The sequence below is a fragment of the Pecten maximus genome, chromosome 5 (assembly GCF_902652985.1).
Source record: "Pecten maximus chromosome 5, xPecMax1.1, whole genome shotgun sequence".
Taxonomy (NCBI): domain Eukaryota; kingdom Metazoa; phylum Mollusca; class Bivalvia; order Pectinida; family Pectinidae; genus Pecten; species Pecten maximus.
In genome coordinates this window covers 40,475,781-40,501,487 of record NC_047019.1, presented here as the reverse complement: position 1 = coordinate 40,501,487, position 25,707 = coordinate 40,475,781, and the positions used below count along the sequence as shown (strand labels likewise).

The 25,707-nt window shown below is 37.2% G+C and overlaps 2 protein-coding genes across 4 annotated transcripts; one reads left to right on the top strand and one right to left on the bottom strand.

Moving 5' to 3' along the window:
- Positions 1 to 5,824: 5,824 nt before the first annotated feature.
- LOC117328020 lies at positions 5,825 to 18,140 on the top strand. Of its 3 annotated transcripts, none has more exons than XM_033885334.1 (6): positions 5,828 to 5,985; positions 12,161 to 12,535; positions 12,914 to 13,285; positions 14,190 to 14,294; positions 15,174 to 15,264; positions 17,060 to 18,140. In XM_033885334.1, the coding sequence occupies exons 1-6, from the start codon at positions 5,925 to 5,927 to the stop codon at positions 17,343 to 17,345; spliced, it is 1,290 nt and encodes a 429-aa protein (XP_033741225.1). In that variant the 5' UTR covers positions 5,828 to 5,924; the 3' UTR covers positions 17,346 to 18,140. The 3 variants fall into 3 exon arrangements, with proteins under 3 accessions (XP_033741226.1, XP_033741225.1, XP_033741224.1); XM_033885333.1 differs by having other exon boundaries at positions 5,830 to 5,985; positions 15,171 to 15,264; XM_033885335.1 differs by lacking the exon at positions 15,174 to 15,264 and having other exon boundaries at positions 5,825 to 5,985.
- On the bottom strand, positions 18,138 to 24,338 carry LOC117328021 (small nuclear ribonucleoprotein E). Its single transcript, XM_033885336.1, has 5 exons — positions 24,158 to 24,338; positions 23,191 to 23,217; positions 22,761 to 22,823; positions 21,978 to 22,056; positions 18,138 to 18,925 (listed from the first exon to the last, which is right to left on the bottom strand). Exons 1-5 carry the CDS (start codon positions 24,206 to 24,208, stop codon positions 18,873 to 18,875), a joined length of 273 nt encoding a protein of 90 aa, XP_033741227.1. The 5' UTR covers positions 24,209 to 24,338; the 3' UTR covers positions 18,138 to 18,872.
- Between the last annotated feature and the right edge of the window lie 1,369 nt (positions 24,339 to 25,707).

The window sequence follows — 25,707 nt, the reverse complement described above, 5'->3', positions numbered from 1 at the left end:
TCAGCTATCTCTTAGAATATACCTTAAGTTCTTGATCAGCTATCTCTTAGAGTGTACCTGTAAGTCCTTGATCAGCTATCTCTTAGAATATACCTTAAGTTCTTGATCAGCTTTCTCTTAGAGTGTACCTGTAAGTTCTTGATCAGCTATCTCTTAGAATGTTCCTATAAAATCTTGATCAGCTATCTCTTAGAATGTTCCTATAAACTCTTGATCAGCTATCTCTTAGAATGTACCTGTAAGTTCTAGATCAGCTATCTCTTAGAGTGTACCTGTAAGTTCTTGATCAGCTATCTCTTAGAGTGTACCTGTAAGTCCTTGATCAGCTATCTCTTAGAATATACCTTAAGTTCTTGATCAGCTTTCTCTTAGAGTGTACCTGTAAGTTCTTGATCAGCTATCTCTTAGAATGTTCCTATAAAATCTTGATCAGCTATCTCTTAGAATGTTCCTATAAACTCTTGATCAGCTATCTCTTAGAATGTTCCTATAAACTCTTGATCAGCTATCTCTTAGAATGTTCCTATAAAATCTTGATCAGCTATCTCTTAGAATGTTCCTATAAACTCTTGATCAGCTATCTCTTAGAATGTTCCTATAAACTCTTGATCAGCTATCTCTTAGAATGTTCCTATAAACTCTTGATCAGCTATCTCTTAGAATGTACCTTAAGTTCTTGATCAGCTATCTCTTAGAGTGTACCTGTATGTTCTTGATCAGCTATCTCTTAGAGTGTACCTGTAAGTTCTTGATCAGCTATCTCTTAGAGTGTACCTGTAAGTCCTTGATCAGCTATCTCTTAGAATATACCTTAAGTTCTTGATCAGCTTTCTCTTAGAGTGTACCTGTAAGTTCTTGATCAGCTATCTCTTAGAATGTTCCTATAAAATCTTGATCAGCTATCTCTTAGAATGTTCCTATAAACTCTTGATCAGCTATCTCTTAGAATGTACTTGTAAGTTCTTGATCAGCTATCTCTTAGAGTGCACCTGTAAGTTCTTGATCAGCTATCTCTTAGAGTGAACCTGTAAGTTCTTGATCAGCTATCTCTTAGACTGTACATGTAAGTTCTTGATCAGCTATCTCTTAGAATGTACCTGTAAGTTCTTGATCAGCTATCTCTTAGAATGTACCTGTAAGTCCTTGATCAGCTATCTCTTAGAATGTACCTTAAGTTCTTGATCAGCTTTCTCTTAGAGTGTACCTGTAAGTTCTTGATCAGCTATCTCTTAGAATGTTCCTATAAAATCTTGATCAGCTATCTCTTAGAATGTTCCTATAAACTCTTGATCAGCTATCTCTTAGAATGTACTTGTAAGTTCTTGATCAGCTATCTCTTAGAGTGTACCTGTAAGTTCTTGATCAGCTATCTCTTAGACTGTACATGTAAGTTCTTGATCAGCTATCTCTTAGACTGTACATGTAAGTTCTTGATCAGCTATCTCTTAGAGTGTACCTGTAAGTTCTTGATCAGCTATCTCTTAGAATGTTCCTGTAAGTTCTTGATCAGCTATCTCTTAGAGTGTACCTGTAAGTTCTTGATCAGCTATCTCTTAGAATGTTCCTGTAAGTTCTTGATCAGCTATCTCTTAGAATGTACATGTAAGTACTTGATCAGCTATCTCTTAGAGTGTACCTGTAAGTTCTTGATCAGCTATCTCTTAGAGTGTACCTGTAAGTTCTTGATCAGCTATCTCTTAGAGTGTACCTGTAAGTTCTAGATCAGCTATCTCTTAGAGTGTACCTGTAAGTTCTTGATCAGCTATCTCCTCAGAGTGTACCCGAGCTCTCTCTGATAGTGTACTAAAGTTATCAAACCTGTAAAAGGACTAGGGCAACCAAATATTTTACTATATGTTATACTAGTGACTCCACCCTTCATTCGCTCATTTGAAGTTCAAATGATGTGAAATTTATATAATTTTCAGCTACCTGATAAATGATATCATTGTATAGGTTTGGTGGCAAATAACAGCACGTGGGCATTCGAGAGACATTAACCCTGATATTTACAGTGGCCTTTTTGCACCTATAATTCTATGTCATTCTATTTTCAGTAGGAGTGTATATTTTTGTATTTCAAGTCTAAGACATTACTCTTTATTCTCGTATATATGAAGTACCTGTTCCATATGTTAATTAGATTACTCAAGAAAACACAGTAGCTACAAAGCTGAGAAACAGATTTTCGTTAGGGACTTGGTTCAAGTGAAACAGCAGCAGTTGATTGGCTAGTATTCTCACAATATCCGGAATGTAACCATTTTGACAAGTCCTTTCAAGTAATATATGGATTGATTTTTAATGAAAGCACATATTAATTGATTCACCGAAACAGAATGTGAATCAGATTAAAAATGACAGAGATATGACAATCTTTTATCGACCACAATTCAAAAAATAACTCGAAATTGCACATAAAAGGGTTCTACTCCTTTATCTATGCACATGAAGGCTTGATTTTCGGCACATTGATAGCATGAATGGCTGGCTACAAATGTTATGCTTTTCTTTGAACTTCATTTAAGGTCACAGGGGTCAAATGCTTTTTTTTATAAATTCAAAATTCTTTCAAAAGGTTTATTTGGGTCACATTTACAAGAACCTGCTCGTATGAAGGTGTGTGCAACAATTCAAGGTCATCAAAAATAACGCAGACATGGCACTTTGAATGTTTCCCTGCTAAAATTCAAAATCTTCCAAAAATTGCAATTCAAATTATTCCTTTCATTATGTGACACATATAAACTTGATGATTAGCACATCTACAGCATGAGCTACTTCCTGGAAAAGTTATGCAAATAGTTTACCATGACCAGCAAAGTTCAAGGTCACAGAAATCAAATAACCGGTCAAAGAACGGAAGTGAAGAGGAACCATAGATATCAAAACGACAGACAGATTGGTAACATATCCTGAGATCACTTCCTGGATGTAAAGTCCATTTTTTGGGTCAAATTGACTGGAATTTAAAAAACTGCTCAAGTCCCAGATTTGGTAGAATCCAAATTTTAAAATACTCTTCATAGATGTCAAGGTCTTAAGGTAATTGATCAAAGTTGTAAATTTCATGGCCCCTAGGTTTCATGTTTCTCCCTGGAGAGGTGCTAAACTTTACTATATTTTATGTAGGAATATCAATCACAATTTAATGGAAATCATTCAAATTTGGTTAGAATTATGTGAACGGGCGAAACTATACTACACTTGATAAAGGAACTGTTTAGAAATACATTGTAAATACATAGAAGAACGTTTAAGACCTATAGGCCTCTTATTTAGCAATATAATATAAACATTTACTACTCATTCTACAGAGTATATATATGTATATGCCATATTTGAGTGATATTCACAACCACCATTTGCATTTCAAAGTCAAAATAAAAACAATGTTTATACATATCATAAAGTCAATCTGGTCAAACCAATGCTCCTATTTTATGCTTTAGACACTTGTAAGCAAAACGACATGACTATTTTGTGCAATATAAGCGATGCAAATAAGCTAATCATGTCCCCATGAAACGTGCATTTTTCGCATGTTTTCTGGAAATTTACAACCAGCTTAACAAATTACATGTCAGCGTCACGTCCCACGGTTTGCCATGGTATATACTAAAAGTTCATCATGTTACTTCTGTGAAATTGCACCATAGTAGAATTTAAAGGCTTGTAAAATATCCTTGTTTTGACTTGATTAGCTGTTTGGATGCTTCTTAAGTACTAGATCAACATTTTCCCAAGAATAAATGACAACTTGTCTTCCAAAACACTTCACTCAAACGTCTTGGGCTTGATTAGTGTAGCACTAAATCTTGCACCTATCTCGATAATCATAGCGATTACATCATCAGGCTCTGTTCCGGTATTGACAACCTTTAGTTACATATCAACAGGACTATCTGTCATTATTTATCCCGATAACAATGTGTATATACTATTTACTGGGATAGAGAATATTGTGTTTAATCTCCATTACACCTGGCTCGATTTTATCTCGATCACCACTGAAATAGATATTCGTTTTTTTGTTTTTTTTTCTCTCGTTTTGTTTGTTTGTTTTTTTGAAAATGGTTTTGCTCTAAATGGGGTCTAAAAGTGAGGAATAGTTTATGAGTTATGTTCGTTGACAATCTAGCCCGATGTGACATTAGATACAGGTTCGAATCCCGGCGCTAGGGATAACTTATTTAATAATATACAGTTAGTAGTTCGAATCCCGGCGCTAGGGATAACTTATTTAATAATATACAGTTAGTAGTTCGAATCCCGGCGCTAGGGATAACTTATTTAATAATATACAGTTAGTAGTTCGAATCCCGGCGCTAGGGATAACTTATTTAATAATATACAGTTAGTAGTTCGAATCCCGGCGCTAGGGATAACTTATTTAATAATATACAGTTAGTAGTTCGAATCCCGGCGCTAGGGATAACTTATTTAATAATATACAGTTAGTAGCTGATATGGATTCCTCCAATGAGAGGACTAATGTCGCCAAATATCAGAAGGTTCCTGCTTTAACACTGAGGACGATTGTATGTTGGCCTTTATGCTTCTAGGGCTAAGGGTGTTTTATGTTCTTTTATTCGATTGCCAATTTCAATTTGTATTAGTTTTAATAATTTGCAGAAACTACAGAGAACATTGTGTGTCTCTGATTTTTTATACAGGTATGCAATTGTTTAACTATGGTGGCATGGATCTGCCATCACATAACGAGATAATTTTGTCAACATAGTGAGATAAATATACCATATAGCGAGATAATAAAACGACATAGCGAGATAAAACAACCGACATAGCGAGATAATTTAATGCGTTTACGAAGTCGCTATCTCGACATCTCGCCGCATTAGATGCTACTACTGACATGGATTTTTTTCTTGTCAACGTCACGTGACCCCCATTCGGAAGTTCAGCACGCCAGTGCACACGAGGCTTGGACAGGGAAGCTGAACGACCCAACACCTACAACAAACAGGTAAACTGAATTTCCGAATTGAGGTCACGTGACGTTGACAAGAAAAAATCCATGTCAGTAGTAGCATCTAATGCGGCGAGATGTCGAGATAGCGACTTCATAAACGCATTAAATTATCTCGCTATGTCGGTTGTTTTATATCGCTATGTCGTTTCAATATCTCGCTATATGGTATATTTATCTCGCTATGTTGACAAAATTATCTCGTTATGTGATGGCAGATCCATGCCACCATATTTAACATATAAGTAAGAAATGGTGCATCTTCGCTAGCCAAGGCTTCTGATTACGTTACGCTTCACGAACCGTGGAGCGTAACGTAATCAGAAGCCTTGGCTAGCGAAGATGGAAATGGTGATGAAAATAGACAGATACGGCGCCTTTTACAGTACGTAACGCTGTCGAATTGAAGACATCAGTTAGCTTGTCGTGTCATTATAATGCTATATTTAAACAGCATTTCCTTTAGTTTTGCGAGTAAGTGTATTATGTAACCTGTTACTATATTGTGGGTAGTGTATTTGTCGTCCCCGCGGCTACAACAGGATATGTTAGTCTATTGAACAAGATAACGTGTCAAATTATTCGGAATGGCAAACTGAAAAGTTGTATAAAGCACAAAGATACAAAAATAAACACTAAATCAGTACAATATACATAGTAATACGCCATACATGGCATTCACCGTCTGGTAAATGACACTTCTATAACTATCGTAACCAGCGACCTTTATCACTAATTTGCCTGTTGTTGGTTAGTACAGTAACGACTGGTACCCGGTTGATAATCCTGATCTATATCTCCAGTGCACAACGAAAACCCCCGTGGAGAGACCCGGGTGTAAGCCAGCTGATAACCTATTACGTTGGTGACAATGGCTGGATCCCGTGGAGAGACCCGGGTGTAAGCCAGCTGATAACCTATTACGTTGGTGACAATGGCTGGATACAAGGATGTAGTGTTGGTTACCCTCTTGTATTTTGTGATCACATCCGCAGGCAAGTAATCCTTTTTGTTTTATCTGTGGATAATGCATACTGTTTAAAAACTGTCAGATATATATCGTGTATGTTTTGCGTAGAAGTGTTGAAATCGACGGTTCGTCAAATTATTTTTCTGCTACCAGACTCGCAACACCAATAATCTATTTTTTATGTGCCGTCATAACTTTGTGACGTCATCTATACATTGACGTCAACAATGAAATAGGCTGCAAACTTTACATTAATTTCCGTTTGATACGAAATCACTGTCCTATTTGTGTCAATATATGTACACACTTGTTCCGATATGATTTGTTGGAGTTCATCCAGCTAGTTTAATCGTAATCAGCATTGAATAAAGACAACATGTAAATAATCGGCATAGATAGTAATGATTATCTATTTCAAAGAGCCATCATTCTCATTTGTAACGAGGGCATCACTGACCTTCCTGTTTCAATTTGGCCTCGGAAATGTAATCATTGCTTCAGTCAAGAAGACTTCTCTCTATTTACGTCACTTATTAGGTAATACCACATTAACGAATACGAACGGGAATCGGTAATACAACGACGCTCCCTAGTGTACAATTAGAAGACCTCACAGACAATCCTGTTAGCGGTTGATTTGCCTCGTTGACTTGTGATAGCTATTTTACTAGTTAAATAAAAATATAAACCCAGGAAGATATATGAATGATATGATGCGCATTTTCAAACCAGAAATGAATGCAAATCATCCAAGAAAGGTAAGATTTCTAATCAAATGTAAAGAGACGATTTTTTTTCCGCGCTCATACGAGAGAACCACGCCAACTTATACAAGTTTTTAATAACCCCATGACCCAGATATACTTCAGACCGAATATTTCTCCGCAGAATTATGTCCCTAGTAGAGTACATTCTACCTCTACTGTATGATTCGTAAGTGGAGTCTATATACGTTCTCCTCTCATGTTGTCTCCCTCGACATGGTCTCACTTCTGGCCCTAGCTGAGCGATCATTTTAATGTATTCTATCCTCTGACTGAGACTAACCAAAAGCCTGGGAAATAAAATAGGTACGACTCCCCACTTGATGTTCTGCTTTAAGACGCCTTGAGGAGTCGAAGACTGATTCGCCAATAGTCTGAGTTTCTTCTGATCCGATAGTTGCAAGCCAAGCCATTATCTCCAAAATATCCGCCGGTCTGGTCAGTCGGGTTTCTTCGCACGTTGTTAGTTGCGTCATCCTATCTTGTCCGGATGTGGTATTTCAGTGTGATGACACTATAAAAGTGTCCATAAATGACCACATAATTCGTGGACACTGTTCCAAATAACTTTGTGTGCGTTCATGGTGTTGGGAACCACGTCATTCGCTCCGTTTTCCCCAGCGATGCCTCAGGTCACATAAATCGTGATGAAGCCATGAAAACACAAGAGAACAGATAATTATTTTTGTAATTAAGATATTGATATATGGACACAGAGGCTTCAAGATTGTGTTGATAAGGAATCTTCATAAACTTCTCTACTAAATTAATATTATTTCTTCTGTTGAACTATGTCTGATGGCAGAATATTGGGCCTCTGTTACTCAAGAAGGCTTGAGATAAATAGGTTAGCATTCAAAGCTAACATAAATTTACATTTTTATGGTTAATTCGCTTGATATTCATCCAAATATACTATATCGAGGTTCATCACTTCCCTGAAAGGGCTGCGCCTTCAAGAAAATGATAGTGTTACTAAGTGAACCAGGAAGTCCTCCACAGGTAAGTTTGTTATCAGCCTGGACCACGGCATCATCAGACGATAACTCGCTACAACACGTGTCCACAAGGATCTCGGAATCTATTATGACTGGGTGTTTGTTTGAGCTCCTCCTGATGTTTGAAGTTTTATCGCATAAGCTCACACCACCAAAAATGCCGGTGTTCAACACATTTATCATTTTCCTTTCACTAGCTTTAACATAGACAAAATCCCCCTCCACCTTTTCAATTACATATCAGACATGATTTCCTCACAAAAACCTTATAGATCACGGGAATTTTATTTATTATTATCGTTATTCTCTCTCTTTTTTCCCCCCTTTTTTTTTTGCTGTATTTTTGGGTAAAAAGCTTTCGATTCCGAGAAATCAATTTTTGTATCTTTATTACTTCTCCAATTGATTTTAAAATAAGGTACAGTCAAATTGGAATACATTACAGTACATAATGCATGTATATGACAGATGCAATTTGTTTGTAATGTATCAATATTTACACCTGTCTATAATGTATACAGAGTGCTTCCATACGAAAACCCAATAGGGTCATTTTGAAATGTAAACTAAAAAAAATATATCTCGTTAAAACGCGATAGTTATCTCATTAAAACGCGATAACTATATCATTAAAACGCGTAAGTATAATTTTATCTAATTAAAACGCAATAACTACCGCGTTAAAACGCGATCATTATCTCGTTAAAACGAGTTAGTTATCTCGTTAAAACGCGATAATTATCTCGTTAAAACGAGTTAGTTATCTCGTTAAAACGCGATAATTATCTTGTTAAAACGAGTTAGTTATCTCGTTAAAACGCGATAGATATCATGTTAATACACGATAATTTTCTAGCTAAAACACGTTAGTTATATCGTCCAAACGTCATTAATACAGCTGAAGGTTAGATGTAGTCACGAAATCTTTGATTTTGTTTGTGAAGAATCTTTCTGAAGAAGGTAGTTAGAAAATGGAGAAGGAGAAGGCAAGTCACTGTCTCTTTATTCTGTCTCTAACACTGATATGCTGATGCTTACTTCATGTTAGCAAAAACATGTACGCTAGTGCCTTGTTTTGAAAGAGGGACAACGCATGACGTCATGCTTGTCAACACAGGTAAAACAGGTAACTTCCATATCCATCCAAAAGAGTTTATCATTGTGGTAGCACTTTTAGTAAAGTGATTGAAAATAACGTCAGGGCTTTTCACTGAAACAAATTCAAAATGCATGAAATTGTGAGAGAGTGACACAAGGCCATATTGTTATCTGAAAGCAAACCCCGGCTAGTCCAGCTCCAATATCCTCGCTGGTATGTGTCTGTCAGCAAGGAGAGAGTTTAGGTCGCTAAAGGTTAGTTTAAACAGCCTTAGTGAGATAAGGGCATACATTAATGTGTCAGGTGGTTTTAATACTTCACTTAGAATAATCAGTTTTATGTGGCTGCATATTGTTTCCAGTGGCGTAGGAAGTCGTCAAAAAGTGGGGGGACAACATTTTTTTTAACCTTAAATTTTACACACTAAACAAATCGTATGCCATCTCCGCAAAATTAGCCAATAATTATCATTTCAACATCCCGTGATAGTTTTGATAATTTATGTAGTACAAAATAAGTTATTTACGCAAATCAGAATATATATATTAAATATAGCAAAACATAATCACCAGGCCCGCCCAGGGCGGGGGGGTCCAGTAATTTAGTAATAATGCGAGCGCCGTAGGCGCGAGACGATTTTTTTTTTGCGGGGTCCGAGGGGCCGCCCAGCGGGTCCAGGGCAGCGCCCTGATATGGGGTCAAGGGGGTCTAAGCCCTCCGCGGAAAATGAATATAGTACATTTCCAATAATTCGGGATCAGGCGCGGATCCAGGAGTTTTCGAAAGGGGGGTCCAGTAATTAAGTGATCATGCGAGCGCCGTAGGCGCGAGCCGATTTTTTTTTACTTTTTGCGAGAGGTCTGGGGGCCGCCCAGCGGGTCCCAGGGTGGCGAAGCCCCCCTGTAGATCTGCAATCGAAAGGGGGGCCAGTAATTTAGTGATAAAGCGAGCGCCGTAGGCGCGATCCGATTTTTTTTTGTGTATTTCCTCGTACCTGTCGGTAATAAGTATCACTCTATTCACGTTAAAACCGCGCATTCTTCTTCATGTTGTGTTTCTGTCTTTTTTCTCATTATGAACTCAATTAACTTCACAAATTATTATCAACTTATTGAATCTATGTGATGAAGTTGAGCAAAATTTCTTATAAAGATATAAATATTGACTTACCAGGCTGTTGCACAGGTCTGAGGATTGATATACTAGTATAAAAGTCGGAATGTTCCGGATGTACAAGATAAAGTTTTTATCGTTGCCTTCAAGAAAACATTATCGGTTCGGAAATATACAGATATTTATCGAAATGAATATATAAATTCGCGTTTTATCCCCTTTTTTTAGATTTTGGATGTCAAAAAGTGGGGGGGGCAAAAAGATATGTTTGCCCCCCCACTGAAAAAAGTGGGGGGGGGGGGGGCAATTGCCCCCCCTGCCCCCCCGCTTCCTACGCCACTGGTTTCACCCTCGATACCCAGGGGTTGCGTCAACCTTCGCTTCCTACACTCCTGGAATATGTCATGGCAAAAACTGAAGGCACGCTCAGGTGAAAAAAAAACCTAACCAATCGCTAGGCTGCATGTCTGTCCTTTGAAGAATACAAAGGACCCGACACTGACTTCAAAGCCTGTCATTTTTTACCGTTATGTGACCACGAGATGCTTTTGGTGTACATCAAATCAACAGGTGTAGGCCATATGGAATTATTTACAAACACTAGGTCTGCTTGGCAACCATGTTGTTTTTAACATCGACATGTTTAACGAGATAACTAACTCGTTTTAACGGGATAGATAACGCGTTTTAACTAGATAATTATCGCGTTTTAACGAGATACATATTTTTATTTTGCTTTTCAAAATGAACCGAATAGGCTTTCGTACTTCCATACTATCACTCTATTAAACATATGTTTGATTATTAATGGAAAAAATACTGAAATGTTCAGTGAATTTTGGAGTTTGCTTACTATACTGACAAAGCAGGAAAGATAATTACATGTAATTCTTGTATTGTTCTTATATTTTCTAATCGTGCACTATTGTTTTACAAGTTCACTGTCATTATGTTTGAATTCTTATTATTTTTCTTACTCGGAAAATTGACGTGCAAGCAACTGCATAATTCTGTCAATAATACCTAACCAACTGTCATCAATACCTCAATTAGTTCAGGGTACAGACACCGTCGACCTCTATTAGTTCAGGGTACAGACACCGTCAACCTCTATTAGTTCAGGGTACAGACACCGTCAACCTCTATTAGTTCAGGGTACAGACACCGTCAACTTCTATTAGTTCAGGGTACAGACACCGTCAACCTCTATTAGTTCAGGTTAAAGACGTCGTCAACCTCTATTAGTTCAGGGTACAGACACCGTCAACTTCTATTAGTTCAGGGTACAGACACCGTCAACCTCTATTAGTTCAGGGTACAGACACCGTCAACCTCTATTAGTTCAGGGTACAGACACCGTCACCTTCTATTAGTTCAGGGTACAGACACCGTCAACCTCTATTAGTTCAGGGTACAGACACCGTCAACCTCTATTAGTTCAGGGTACAGACACCGTCAAACTCTATTAGTTCAGGGTACAGACACCGTCAACCTCTATTAGTTCAGGGTACAGACGCCGTCAACCTCTATAAGTTCAGGTTACAGACACCGTCGACCTCTATTAGTTCAGGTTAAAGACGTCGTCAACCTCTATTAGTTCAGGGTACAGACACCGTCAACCTCTATTAGTTCAGGTTAAAGACGCCGTCAACCTCTATAAGTTCAGGGTACAGACACCGTCAACCTCTATTACTTCAGGTTAAAGACGTCGTCAACCTCTATTAGTTCAGGGTACAGACACCGTCAACCTCTATTAGTTCAGGGTACAGACGCCGTCAACCTCTATTAGTTCAGGGTACACAATTCCGTAATTACAATTGATTTTTGTATACACTATTTCATCATTACAGTTGATTTTTGTATACACTTTATACCATCATTACAGTTGATTTTTGTATACACTATTTCATCATTACAGTTGATTTTTGTATACACTATATACCATCATTGCAGTTGATTTTTGTATACACTATTTCATCATTACAGTTGATTTTTGTATACACTTTATTCCATCATTTCCGTTGATTTTTGTATACACTATTTCATCATTACAGTTGATTTTTGTATACACTATTTCATCATTACAGTTGATTTTTGTATACACTATTCCGTTATTACAGTAGATCTTTGTACAATTTTCCGTCATTTTGTATACACTATTCCATCATTGCAGACGTGTTTGTACATTTTTCATCATTATTTTTGGATTACATACTTTCGTTACAGATGACAAAACCAGTACTAACAACTATGAAATCCAAGCATGTTACTCCAAGAGGTTCTTTCCCAAGTGTAATGATGGTGAAAGGATGGCTCTCCTTGATGTAAGGTATGGGGTGAAAACTCAATCAGCTGTTTGTCCATCCATTAAAACCAAAAGAGCAGAACAGAATCAATCATGTTGTTTATTTCAAAAAGGTGACTGTTTAGTGCCAATGACAAAATACGCCGTCATACATCAATATTATGCTGCCTTTTCTGGCTATACAGTACCACTATCTCAGCCCAAGGTAGTCTGGCGGCGAATTGAAAATGACGACAACTGTACAGTTGGTAGAGCATTCTCTAATTTCCTGTCCATGAAATACCAATGTATTTCAGGTAAGTGATACTGTTTGTCTACCTATACCAGTTTCCTATATATGCTCTATGTAACTTCTCATGAGAAGGTTCCATATGGTTCCCGTGCAATCTGTACCATTGTCACCGGCAACCTGTAACAAACTTTAGGACAACACCGTACATAAAACATATATGCACGATCTTAACTTTGTGTTACAACTCAACTGAAATCGAATTAGAGCCTGTATTTTTACTTCACAAAGTAACTGATATTTCGTTATGTTGATGAACACAAGTTCAAGGTATCTTTGCATACCAGTAAATGAAATAGAAAACATAGGCGTTACACAAATTCCTAACCCACAGTCTAGTTTGTTGTATTCTGCATTGTTATGTAGAAATTATGTCCAATTACAGATGACACGCTGATCATCATGGCGGATTCTGCTTCTCGGTCTGGTCAACTCATCTCCACAATGTACCCAATTATAGGAGGAGAGGATGCTCGCGAGTACAGTACATGTACCGTCACTGGCGGCCAGTCAGGACTCGATGTCTATGCTCTGGACATACGTCTTGAATGTTATACTGGGTATGAGAATGTAACTTGCATCGGCAACCATACGTTAACATTTACGGACGGAGAACAGACTAAAAAGTTAGTCAGTGAGACTAACACAGTGCTAGGCCAACGTCACTTGATCTTTAGCACAAATGAAGCAAGTATGACATTCACCTTTCAACGTGATGATGGGTCTCGTCCACAAATGGTTTGGTTTGAGGTTCAAAGTAAGTACTTGTACATAATCATATTATCAATTTTATAATTTTAAGCGTTTTCATTAAAGCCACATGATATGGCGTCATCTAGTATCAAAGTCTTTTCATTATGTTTATCTTTTAAAGGAATTATCAGATTTTGATGAAACGTGTAGACTTATTACCCAACCCCCCTCGGTCAAGTTTGATTATCGTCATATTCCGTGCATATTTAATGAGGCTGTTGTGATCCGATTGGCTGTTTGCTTACCGCGTATCTTTTGAAGGAGTTATCATATTTTGATGAAACCTGCTTGGTAACCCCTTCGCTCCACTTTTAATGAGGCTGCTGTGATCTGATTGGCTAATTGCTTTCCGCATGATGTCTTTAGAAGGAATTATCAGATTCTGATGAAACGTGTTTGGTAGACTTATTACCTAGCTAAACCCCTCGCTCAAGTTTGATTATCGTAATATTCGGTGCATATATAATGAGGCTGTTGTGATCTGATTGGATAATTGCTTTCCGCATGATATCTTTTGAAGGAATTATCAGATTTTGATGAAACTTGTTTGGTAGACTTATTACCTAACCCCCTCGCTCAAGTTTGATTATCGGTATATTCCTTACATATTTAAACCATATTTAGTTAGAACTATCTAGTAGAAAGAAAGGGAGTAATTGAATTGTTTCTAATCATGTTGATTACTGCCAGTGGAACTTGATGACTGAACACAAATACATGCTATGATTCAAAATGTTATGTCTATGTGTTTCATGTTTTTTATGCATGTTGCCCACTTTAATTTCATGTTAAATAATATTTGCACGGACGGGGAATATTGACGACTACATCCTTGTTTACGTTTCTTGTAACTTTTTGTGTTGTGGATTTTCTGAAATATTCACCCTAAAAGAAAATAACTGCCACAGGTAGGAAAGCTGCTGCGACAATAACTGTCCGCTGTAACGAACCTGAAGTAATTACACCCGGAGATCAGACTACAAGCAACACAACATCAACAGCAAACGAACCAGGTAACACCAGTGATACAGCATTCCTTATAAAACATGTACAAACGAGAATATATGCCAAGATATACCCAATGAAAATAACTTTGAAAGTTTTGATTTCATAGAAAGAACTTCCGTTACAAACCTAATAATAACTAAGATGAATTCAACCCATATAGCGTGTCTCGCCTATCCCGATTTGTCAGCATTATTGTAGGCTTAAAATTCACACAAATTTCTGTATCCCCCCCCCCCACACACACACACACAAAGCAAATGCTCTGTTCATAAAGTTCATAAAGTAATATACAAAATAAAATTTACGTGGGTTTCGTCCAGATGCTCATATACCCGGTAACAATGCAACAAAATACCAGGATTGGTTGGAATAGCACCGACATTTTTAGAGAAAACTTATATAAACACACACTCAAAAGGAAGTTCATATTCCGAGCATCCCTGAGTTCCAGTCAGTGGACCAAACATTTTGGATGATATTCCTTAAAGTGAAGGGGGTGTCGAGGTGTGCACTGTGTGATCTAACTATATACCTAGTGTGGTTAAAATTGAACTTCCACTTTTTAAGAAATGGAGAACATTCAGTAAAATGTTGATGACGCTGTCGGGAAAGTAACTGTACACCAGTCTCTCATCCATGATTTTTTATATTTTGTTTTTTTTTGGTCATGGGTAGAATTTGGCTTAAAATAAACATATTGAACAAAAAAAAATGCATCAACAGTTACAGGTAATATTTTTGGGGGGATCATCCTTCACATAATCATAATTTTCTGAAAATCTAGTTCACATGATATCTTTTGTGTTGATCATCAGAACACTTCACATAGTCTTGTAAATATATTCTTTTTCCAACAGTTGATTAAGTTTCTTTTTTTTCAGAAGTTGACAGTCTTCCGATTATCATTGGAGTAGTCATTGGGGTTGTTGTTCTCCTTGTTGTAGTCATCGTCATCTTCAGATGGTACAGAAGAAGGTATCTTATGATTATCACACCTCACATACATGTACACAGTATGAACATATATAATGCTACATAAGTGATTTCAATGAAAATGAAATTCAAATATTTGCATGCCACATATGGTATTTCATTAGCACTAGCTGCAGAACTAAATTTATCTCCACGTAGAAATTATTCTGAGGGTATACTGTATAGTTCAGGAAATATTTACACTGCATAAATAACTAGTGTCATCTGATATTGACTAGGTGTATGTCGTGTGACTGGATTTGTTCCTATTCTGGTCAGAGATGCATGTAGTACGAGATTAAGGGTGGTGTAACTGGATTTGTTACTGTTCGGGTCAGAGATAGTATGTGACTTGGTGTGGTGTAACTGGATTTGTTACTGTTCGGGCCAGAGATAGTACGTGACTGGGTGTGGTGTAACTGTTCGGGCCAGAGATAGTATGTGACTGGGTGTGGTGTAACTGTTCGGGCCAGAGATAGTACGTGACTTGGTGTGGTGTAACTGGATTTGTTCCTGTTCGGGCCAGAGATAGTACGTGACTTGGTGTGGTGTAACTGGATTTGTTCCTGTTCGGGCCAGAGATAGTACGTGACTTGGTGTGGTGGTAAACTGGATTTGTTCCTGTTCGGGCCAGAGATAGTACGTGACTTGGTGTGGTGTAACTGGATTTGTTCCTGTTCGGGCCAGAGATAGTACGTGACTTGGTGTGGTGTAACTGGATTTGTTCCTGTTCGGGCCAGAGATAGTACGTGACTTGATGTGGTGTAACTGGATTTGTTCCTGTTCGGGCCAGAGATAGTACGTGACTTGGTGTGGTGTAACTGGATTTGTTCCTGTTCGGGCCAGAGATAGTACGTGACTTGGTGTGGTGTAACTGGATTTGTTACTGTTCGGGCCAGAGATAGTACGTGACTTGGTGTGGTGTAACTGGATTTGTTACTGTTCGGGCCAGAGATAGTACGTGACTTGGTGTGGTGTAACTGGATTTGTTACTGTTCGGGCCAGAGATAGTATGTGACTTGGTGTGGTGTAACTTGATTTGTTACTGTTCGGGCCAGAGATAGTATGTGACTTGGTGTGGTGTAACTTGATTTGTTACTGTTCGGGCCAGAGATAGTACGTGACTTGGTGTGGTGTAACTGGATTTGTTCCTGTTCGGGCCAGAGATAGTACGTGACTTGGTGTGGTGTAACTGGATTTGTTCCTGTTCGGGCCAGAGATAGTACGTGACTTGGTGTGGTGTAACTGGATGTGTTCCTGTTAGGGCCAGAGATAGTATGTGACTTGGTGTGGTGTAACTGGATGTGTTCCTGTTAGGGCCAGAGATAGTACGTGACTTGGTGTGGTGTAACTTGATTTGTTACTGTTCGGGCCGGAGATAGTACGTGACTTGGTGTGGTGTAACTGGATTTGTTCCTGTTCAGGCCAGAGATAGTACGTGACTTGGTGTGGTGTAACTGGATTTGTTCCTGTTCAGGCCAGAGATAGTATGTGACTTGGTGTGGTGTAACTTGATTTGTTACTGTTCGGGCCGGAGATAGTACGTGACTTGGTGTGGTGTAACTGGATTTGTTACTGTTCAGGCCAGAGATAGTACGTGACTTGGTGTGGTTTTACTGGATTTGTTCCTGTTAGGGCCAGAGATAGTATGTGTTCCTTTTCAGGTCAAAGGTAGCATGTGTCTTGCTGTGGTATAACTATCTAATAACTGGATGTTTATGTTCACGTCTCAATACTGGATTTGTTCATGTTCAGGTCTACAATAGGTGTTGTTTAACTAGATTTGTTCTTGTTCTAGGTCAGAAAAGGCAGAGGCAGACGCACTTGCTGACTATAGAAGGAGAATCGACCAAAAGAACTCTGATGTGCAGACAAAGCAAGTACGACCAAATGATCACAACAAAGCCAAACATCAGAAACCAAAAATCGAACAAAAAGCTCAACATGGCATGAATGATCAACAGAGGAGAAAAAAGTTTAACATAAATTCTCCAAAAGGTTTGGAAACGAGTATGAACGACCCTGTCTACCATGATGTCACCATCCCCAGTCAACGACTGAGAAGAGCAGAGGATAAACATTAACACTATCAGTAGTGATATATGGTTCTTCTGATACCACAATGACATAATATTTAGAATACAACAAAGGCATAATATTAGGATGCCACAATGACATAAAATTTAGGATGCCACAATGACATTTTTTCGGATGCCACATTGGCATAATATTTAGGATGCCACAGTGATATACCAATTAGGATGCCACAGTGACATAATATTAGGATGCCACAGTGACGTAATATTTAGGATACCACAACGGCATAATATTAGGATGCCACAGTGACATAATATTAGGATGCCCCAATGACATAAAATTTTGGATGCCACATTGACATATTTCGGATGCCACATTGACATAATGTTTAGGATGGCACAGTGATATACCAATTAGGATGCCACAGCGACATAATATCTAGGATGCCACAGCGACATAATATCTAGGATGCCACAGCGACATAATATCTAGGATGCCACAGCGACATAATATTTGGGATACCACAGTGACATGGAATTTAGGATGCTACTGTAACAATCTTTGTGCCATTATGGAATATTTACGATCCCAGACATGATTTTATGTTGTCAGCATATTACCATCTTTGTGATATGATCTTAAGGATGTCATAGTGAGATCATATCAGGGATGTCGTTACATAACATCGTCATTTTTTCTATATACACTGTATTTCATTCTTCGGGATTCCACTGTGACATTATGATTTGAACAATACAGTAACATGATTGATGTGGGTACCCATAACCTATATTTGTTTGCAGATCTGAACAGGTTCAAGAAATAATAAAATGAAAATATCTTTTCTCTCTTCTTTTACTTACTTCACATAACAATAGAAAACATTTCGACATCTTCACACACAAAAAAAATGTGTACAAAATAAAAACAGAAAAGACATTAAAATATTGTCAAAACTGTCATTTTGTTAATACCAGTAATAAAACAATCCAAAACGACAGAGATTCCCCTTCAGAATTTCTTTGTTTACTAATCTTGACAATTTATAGGTTCCGCCATACATGGTGAAGTATTGAAGGCAGCACAACTGATCCAGTATTAAACAGAAATTCTTGGTTTATTTTCTGGTTTATTCCCAGGTGAAGCTTCCCAAGATTCTGATATATATCTACCTCTGTAAGTAAAATAACCATAATATAAGTTCGAACACAAACTCAGTCACTGCTATTAACAATTCTGGTCCGTTCCATAACGACACTTGAACATGAAAATGAATTCAACACAGATTTAAGGTTGGTTCACATGATTTCTCAAAAATATAAAAATCATAATGTGATTTGAAGATGATGATGAGAGCTGCTGCTATGTAATGATGAGTAGTTGTGACAGGCCTTGCCATAACTTCATACACCCCACTGGGTATGGAATCTCCAGACTTCTCCGAAGGAAAAGATCTTTCTCAACTATATCAAATCCTATATCCCTCTCAATGCTTCCATTCACGGATTCACTCCCCAGTCATCCTTGTGTTCTGTTTTCAATAAATGTTTGTACGAGTCATGATTGTTGTTGTATCACTGCACTTGTTGTATCAATGTGATATTGTCTCCCTTTAGAAGGATTCGTCCTGAAATTATAAAACAATTTTTATACAATCTGTACCAAAAATTGACATTTACAAGGTAATAATCAAAATTTTAGATATAAATTCTGTGTCAAACATGAAAACCGAGGGTTGGAGCAACCATAGGCAGGGCTTTTCTGAGGGCTTTTTGGGGCCGTTAATGGGCCCATTTCCAATTGGAATTATTTCATTTAAAAGCAAAATTTCCTGTTTACTCCTGAAAAAATCTTTCTCAATTCACAAATTTTCTTCCCAAAAAGAGACAAAACGACCCCATCCCAAACCAGTGAGAAAAAGCCCTGATAGGCCAATTTGATGTGGAAATGAGATGACAAGATAAAATTCTTAATAAACAAAAAGCATTTTTTCAAAAAGAGTACATTGGGGTTGAACAATATATATGCACATTGAATGCAATATGGTGTTAATACTATTTTGCATTAAAGCCAGACCTTATGAGTTGTTATGTGGCATGCTTTAACCCATCTTCGCTAGCCAAGGCTTCTGATTACGTTACACTCCACGAACCCTTGGCGGATATAGTCGTGTTCAAACCGTCGCGCCCTGGAATCCCAGGGCACCCAATCAAATCGCGTTTTACATTCTGGCTTGGTTTCGCAGTAAACAAAAAATGCGGCACCCAGTACAGAGCTACATTGCCGACTATGTCATGGCATTTTACCTAAATACAAAAATCACAATCTTTGGGGGAACATTCGCAGTGTTTGATCAATTCATATAAGTCATTGATCACATATCTCATCGAAATGACACCAAACATCGATGTGTGTTTGTAAACATCACCGATGAAGTAACTCGGTAAGGCTTGTTTTGATTGGTCGAAAATTTCATGCGTGAAGGGTGGTAATTTCGAATCACCGCTAGAGGGCCAGAACTGACGCCTATATCCGCCAAGGGTTCGTGGAGTGTAACGTAATCAGAAGCCTTGGCTAGCGAAGATGGCTTTAACCCTCACCTGTCATTACAAACTCAATTTTCTACCAGTGATCAGAACTTATGTCTCCAACTTATTACACTGAAAGTGCAAGCTAACAATATGCCCATGGGCCATAAACTGTCACCTGAAAATATTTCTGTAAATTTGACCCTTTTTGACCCCACCCATTAGCCCCTGGGGGCCAATAATAGCCTTCAAAAAGGGTTTATAAAGCCTACCAAGTTTCAAAGAAATCTGTCAAACAATGAATGAAATCTCAAGAAAAAAGGCCATATAAAAGTAATCAGTTGGTAATCAGGCCAATTTCTGAAACAAGAGGCCCATAGGGCCGGAATCGCTCACCTGGTTGGATTTGACCAAACGTCAGAATAATTATCATGTTCAATTTGTTAAAACAAAGCTTTATTTGTCAATCTTGAACGATGCTATATATGGTTATAGTGTGGGGATCCCAACTGCTTTAAAGAAATAACGAAATCCAGACTCTCTAAGGGTCTGAATTAAAGACCTCAAGGAATGTTTTAACAACAAGATTGTGTTTAAAGAAACAAAGTCCCTTAGGGTAGGGAAAGACCCTTGGGCCTATTTTTACATCAGAATTGTGTTTATCCCTTAACGTCCAGCAATGCTATACATGGTTATGGGATGGAGGGTCACAGCACAACCATTTATGCAAAATCTGTTCCCCTTTCCCCAAGGATGCTTCTGACCAAATTGTTTTCAAATCCATTCATAACTTCATTACTAGTAGTGGTTTCTCTATTTGACTCCGCCCCTTTGGGGTCAGAGTCACCATTTATGCAAAATCTGTTTCCCTTTCTCCAAGGATGTTTCTGACCAAATTTGGTTAAAATCCACTATGTATTTTATTTATGACTAGTAGCGATTCAAAGCAAATGTTGACGGAAGGCCTGTCATGGCATAAGGTAGCACACTACAGTAGGACAGCCTGGCCATGTGCAATTTTTTTGTTAAGCAAATAACTCCTCTATTATGATATGCATAAAAAATGAAAAAATAAATGTACACTATAATTGGTATATTCAGTATGAAGTAGTACAAACAGGCTTCACATTTGTTAAAACAAAAATTAATAAATTGGTTCCGGATTTTAAAGTGTGTTTACACAGGAAATGGATGCCCACAGTAAAGGTGAGATAGCGGAAAAACTTAATTTACAACATATGTCAAAACAAGATTAATTCTGTCTTTGGGATAGAGATATTTAATTTTAAATAGGTTTCAGAAAAAAAATTGTGTAGAGAATTGTGGTATTTTGGGTCAAATATCATAATATTTTGCATTTTTTGAGCATTTTTTAAGCTGTTACCATAGTATTCACAGCTCTAAAAATCACAGAAAATATCAGTTAACTCATCCTTCAGAGCTGTATTAAAATTGCAAATGTTGTACAGATGACAAATATATATACTTTATTAGAGTTTATATGTAGGGTTAACTGGCAATGTTTACATATCTAAGACATGTGTCATATTTTTCAAAATTGGGCATTTTTACTGTACACTGCTACCTAAGCTCACCAGACCTTTGGTCTAGGTGAGCTAAAAATGGATGAGGGAGGGTACTATTTTTTTAACCATTATATATCATTGGATACAAAACAGATGCAGGCATTTTTTAAAATTTCTCATTCACATCAAAATGTAAATATAATAAATCGTTTGAAGCAAATTCTGTGTAATGGCATTCATTCAGTTTGTTGGGAAACATCCATGTTCAAACTGACATGGACCCATCTTTTATCGAAGTGTATAGTTCTGCCATTTTACAAGCTTTCAAAAATCCCACGAGTATATTCTGTGGCAGTATCATTGTTGATACTTAACAATTCTGCACACCTTGTGTACACAGATATCAAAGCCTTCTGCGTGGAGATAGTAGCGCTTGTAACTGCTTTTCGTTCAAATGCTTGAACTGGAATGCGGAACAATTTTTTTCTGGATTTTACGGGCGAACTACTATTTTTGCAAAATGCAGGGAAATAAAACTGTTTTACACTGTACTCTTTCAAAAAGATAAAAGTGCTGGAATATTCTACTTTCAGGATATACTACAACAAAGAATAAGCATCCTTACCCAGTGTTTTCCTTGTCTTTGTTTTCATGTGAACTTCTTCAGCTTCATCCAACACTAGATTCATGTATTCATCAAATCCCTGTTAAAAATACAATGCTGTATCACACAAGTGTATACAATTTCTGCATGAACTAGAACTGTGGCCAGGATGGCTGACTAATATACTTCAATACACCCTGATCTCCACTCTGCCCAAAATACACGTTGATCAAAATAAAAAGGGGCAAAATAGCAGCTCAAAATATCAATGTGCTTACTACATCATTGATGAACTAATGTAAAACTGTATGACGATTGACGAGTTGTCTAAAAAATATTCTTTTTATGACGATTGACGAGTTGTCTAAAAAATATTCTTTTTATAATCATAGTAAAAGGGCATAACTGCAATAAATAAATATGTTATGAAAATTCGAAAAATCGGAAGAGGTACCAACCTCAGTGTACCATCAGTAATAAAGTTATCCAGACAAGATTCAGTCTAGATCTACAATCATAAATAAAAGGGGGCATAATTGCCGAAGAAATATTTGCATCCAAAAAAATAAACACAGACAACCTGATTCAAGTATACCCCCACCTACTGTGTTGTTGCGGGGCATATAACAAGAAAGATTATTAATCTAATATTTGATACAATAAAGGGAGACAAGCATAATATATTATAATATCATACTCAACAGGAATGAATGCTATTTTCAATGGACAGTGTTTTATGCAATAAATAGTTTTCTGTTGATGATGTTATGACTTCATTGAGCACATCACTATCTCAATACTCACCACAATACATCCCTCTATTCTAAGGTTGGTCTGTTCATATAGCCAAACTTGAATCCGAGATCTCTGTAATGTTACAAGTGAAATGACCTGTCATATACATGCACAATGAATCTATATTGAAAAGAGAATTAAGTTGATTACATAAACAATTTACTATTATTACTACATAGCAAACTGTATAATGACTGTGTCTGTGTGGTATGCATTACTGGCAGTTCTAGGCTGTGTCATCACTTCATCCTTATAGATTGAATCAAAACATTAAGTACAGATTTGGTAAAATACTAAAAAATTAACTTGGTTATGATCGATGGGTACACACAGATTCATTGTAATACAAATGAAAAAGGAAATGATCAACTTAGACATATGTAGAAAGTTTATAATCCTTGTTAAACTGGATTTAATACAGTTCATACCAGATACTTACATTTTGCAAATATCTGAAAATCAAGTTCTGTTCAGAGTCAAGGGAAAAATAACACAAAGCATGCAGGGTTTGCTTATACTTTAAAATTACCATTTTGTTCCTTTACATGTATTCAGCATCATTGAAATGATGATGTCTTATTAAGATTTTTGTCTATTTCAGCAGTGCTATGTAGCATAGTTTAATGTAAAATAAAGCTACTCATGTTACGATAAACCTCCGATTAATTCGAACATGCAGAAAGTTCGAACAGAACACACATTTTTTTCTAGAAAAAACAATAAATTTTTACCGCATGGTACGCGAGCGCTTGAACCATTGGGCAAAAATTCCAGACATTAGACTTGAGGGCCCAACGCTGCTAATTTTACGTTATATATACATTTTTGTCTTGACAGTTTGTTTTTTGGCGATTTTGATTTCGTTTTTACTCCCTTTAAAAATCGAGAACTGTTCAAACAAATGTTGTTTATAATATAAGCAAAAGCGTGGACTGCAACAGTATTCCAAAAACAGCATCCACAGAAAAGCAACAATGCCAGAATGAGTATAATGCTCTTTCAAAAGACCAGCTAATCCGAAGGCTTATGATGTAGATAGTGTCTTTAAAGGTGGTGATCTATCTACATATATATACTCAGTATAGCAACATGGTCAGAAAATTCGAAGAGACGATATTAGAAACGAAGCGAAGAAACTGACCACAAATCACTATACAAACGAATACAAAATGTAGATCTCACAGAGAAGTATGTCTAAAGAATGTCTTGACTGATTTCAAAGAAATGTACAGTATCTGAGAATGGTAATACGTGATATTGGCGGAATAACCACAACACGAACACCCCCCCCCCCCCCCCCCCCTTTAATTTCCATCAGAACACGTGAGTAAAATCAAAATGTGCACGCAATGATATCATACTAGTTATTAAAATGCATATCAATTAAGCATATATTCAAAGGATACAATGGGTTGCACCATCACTTTCTGTACTTTAGGTCCGCCTTTGTACGCCATGGTTGGTAATGTGTGTTGGATAATGATAAACAATACAAAACGTTGAAGAAGCGAAGCCGGGAAAATGGCGGAACCTTTGTTGTTCTCGCGAGATCGTGATTATAAGCAATGGCCCATTAGCAGGTAAAATATATCCGGATTAATGACCAGTAAGTTGATAAAATTTGTATTGCAATTTAAATTGTAAAATAAATAAAGAGTACAGTAAGTGTCTTCTGTCTAAATATGTATGATATGGTGTGTCAAATTGTAAAATAATACACATCGTAGGTCAGGCCCCCAACACGGTTGACATAGGACGGTATGGGGCGCCGTTTTACTATTTATATCCATTTGGTGATATCACCTATTCAAATGAGTGATATCACTTAAGAACTTTTTAAAGTGATATCACCTATTCGAATAGGTGATATCACTGATTGAATAGGTGATATCACCAAATGGGAATAAATAGTAAAACGGCGCCCCATAGGACCGTGGGTTGAGAATTCGTCCCTATCACGGGGACTTGAGAATTGGTTATAATCTACATTTATTTGGACCTTCCCTAGTGTATATAGCACATTTTGAGACGTTTTGGGTTGGCAAGATAAAAAATGACACCCCGGTGTTCATATATGGGGGTGTCATGGACATACGACATTTAGATTTTGAATGTTTTGAACTAGACATATGACATTTAGATTTTGAATGTTGTGTTACTGGACATACGACATATGACTGTTAGATTTTGAATGTTGTGTTACTGGACATATGCCATTTAGATTTTTGAATGTTATTATGTAACTGGACATTCGACATATGACAGTTAGATTTTGTATGTTATGTAACTGAGCATTCGACATATGACATTTAGACTTTGAATGTTGTGTTACTGGACATATGCCATTTAGATTTTGAATGTTATTATGTAACTGGACATTCGACATATGACATTTAGATTTTTGAATGTTATTATGTAACTGGACATTCGACATATGACAGTTAGATTTTGAATGTTGTGTTACTGGACATACGACATATGACATTTAGACTTTGAATGTTGTGTAGCACGACATATGACATTTAGATTTTGAATGTTATGTAACTGGACATTCGACATATGACATTTAGATTTTGCGTAACTGGACATATGACATTTTGATTTTGAATGTCGTTTGACTGGACATACGGCATATGTCATTTAGATTTTGAATGTTGTGTGACTGGACATACGACATATGTCATTTAGATTTTGAATGTAGTTTGACTGGACATACGGCTATGTCATTTAGATTTTGAATGTTGTGTGACTGGACATACGACATATGACATTTAGATTTTGAATGTAGTTTGACTTGACATACGGCATATGTCATTTAGATTTCAAATTTTGTGCAGCTCGACTTTCAACATTCAAAGGTAATCACTGGCCAACGGGGGAACTTTTGGATGTCGTGTGGCTCCACATACGACATTTCGTATTTTTTGACAATGGGGGACATCAATGGCCACATTAA

Coding starts and splice junctions, on each gene's coding strand:
- LOC117328020 (XM_033885333.1), top strand. CDS start 5,925: ATGGCTGGATACAAGGATGTAGTGTTGGTTACCCTCTTGTATTTTGTG. Junction 5,986..12,160: donor TTTTGTGATCACATCCGCAG/GCAAGTAATCCT, acceptor CTTTCGTTACAG/ATGACAAAACCAGTACTAAC. Junction 13,286..14,189: donor GGTTTGGTTTGAGGTTCAAA/GTAAGTACTTGT, acceptor TAACTGCCACAG/GTAGGAAAGCTGCTGCGACA.
- LOC117328021 (XM_033885336.1), bottom strand. CDS start 24,208: ATGGCGTACAAAGGCGGACCTAAAGTACAGAAAGTGATGGTGCAACCC. Junction 23,218..24,157: donor AAGTGATGGTGCAACCCATT/GTATCCTTTGAA, acceptor GACTCTGAACAG/AACTTGATTTTCAGATATTT. Junction 22,824..23,190: donor TTTTCAGATATTTGCAAAAT/GTAAGTATCTGG, acceptor GTAACATTACAG/AGATCTCGGATTCAAGTTTG.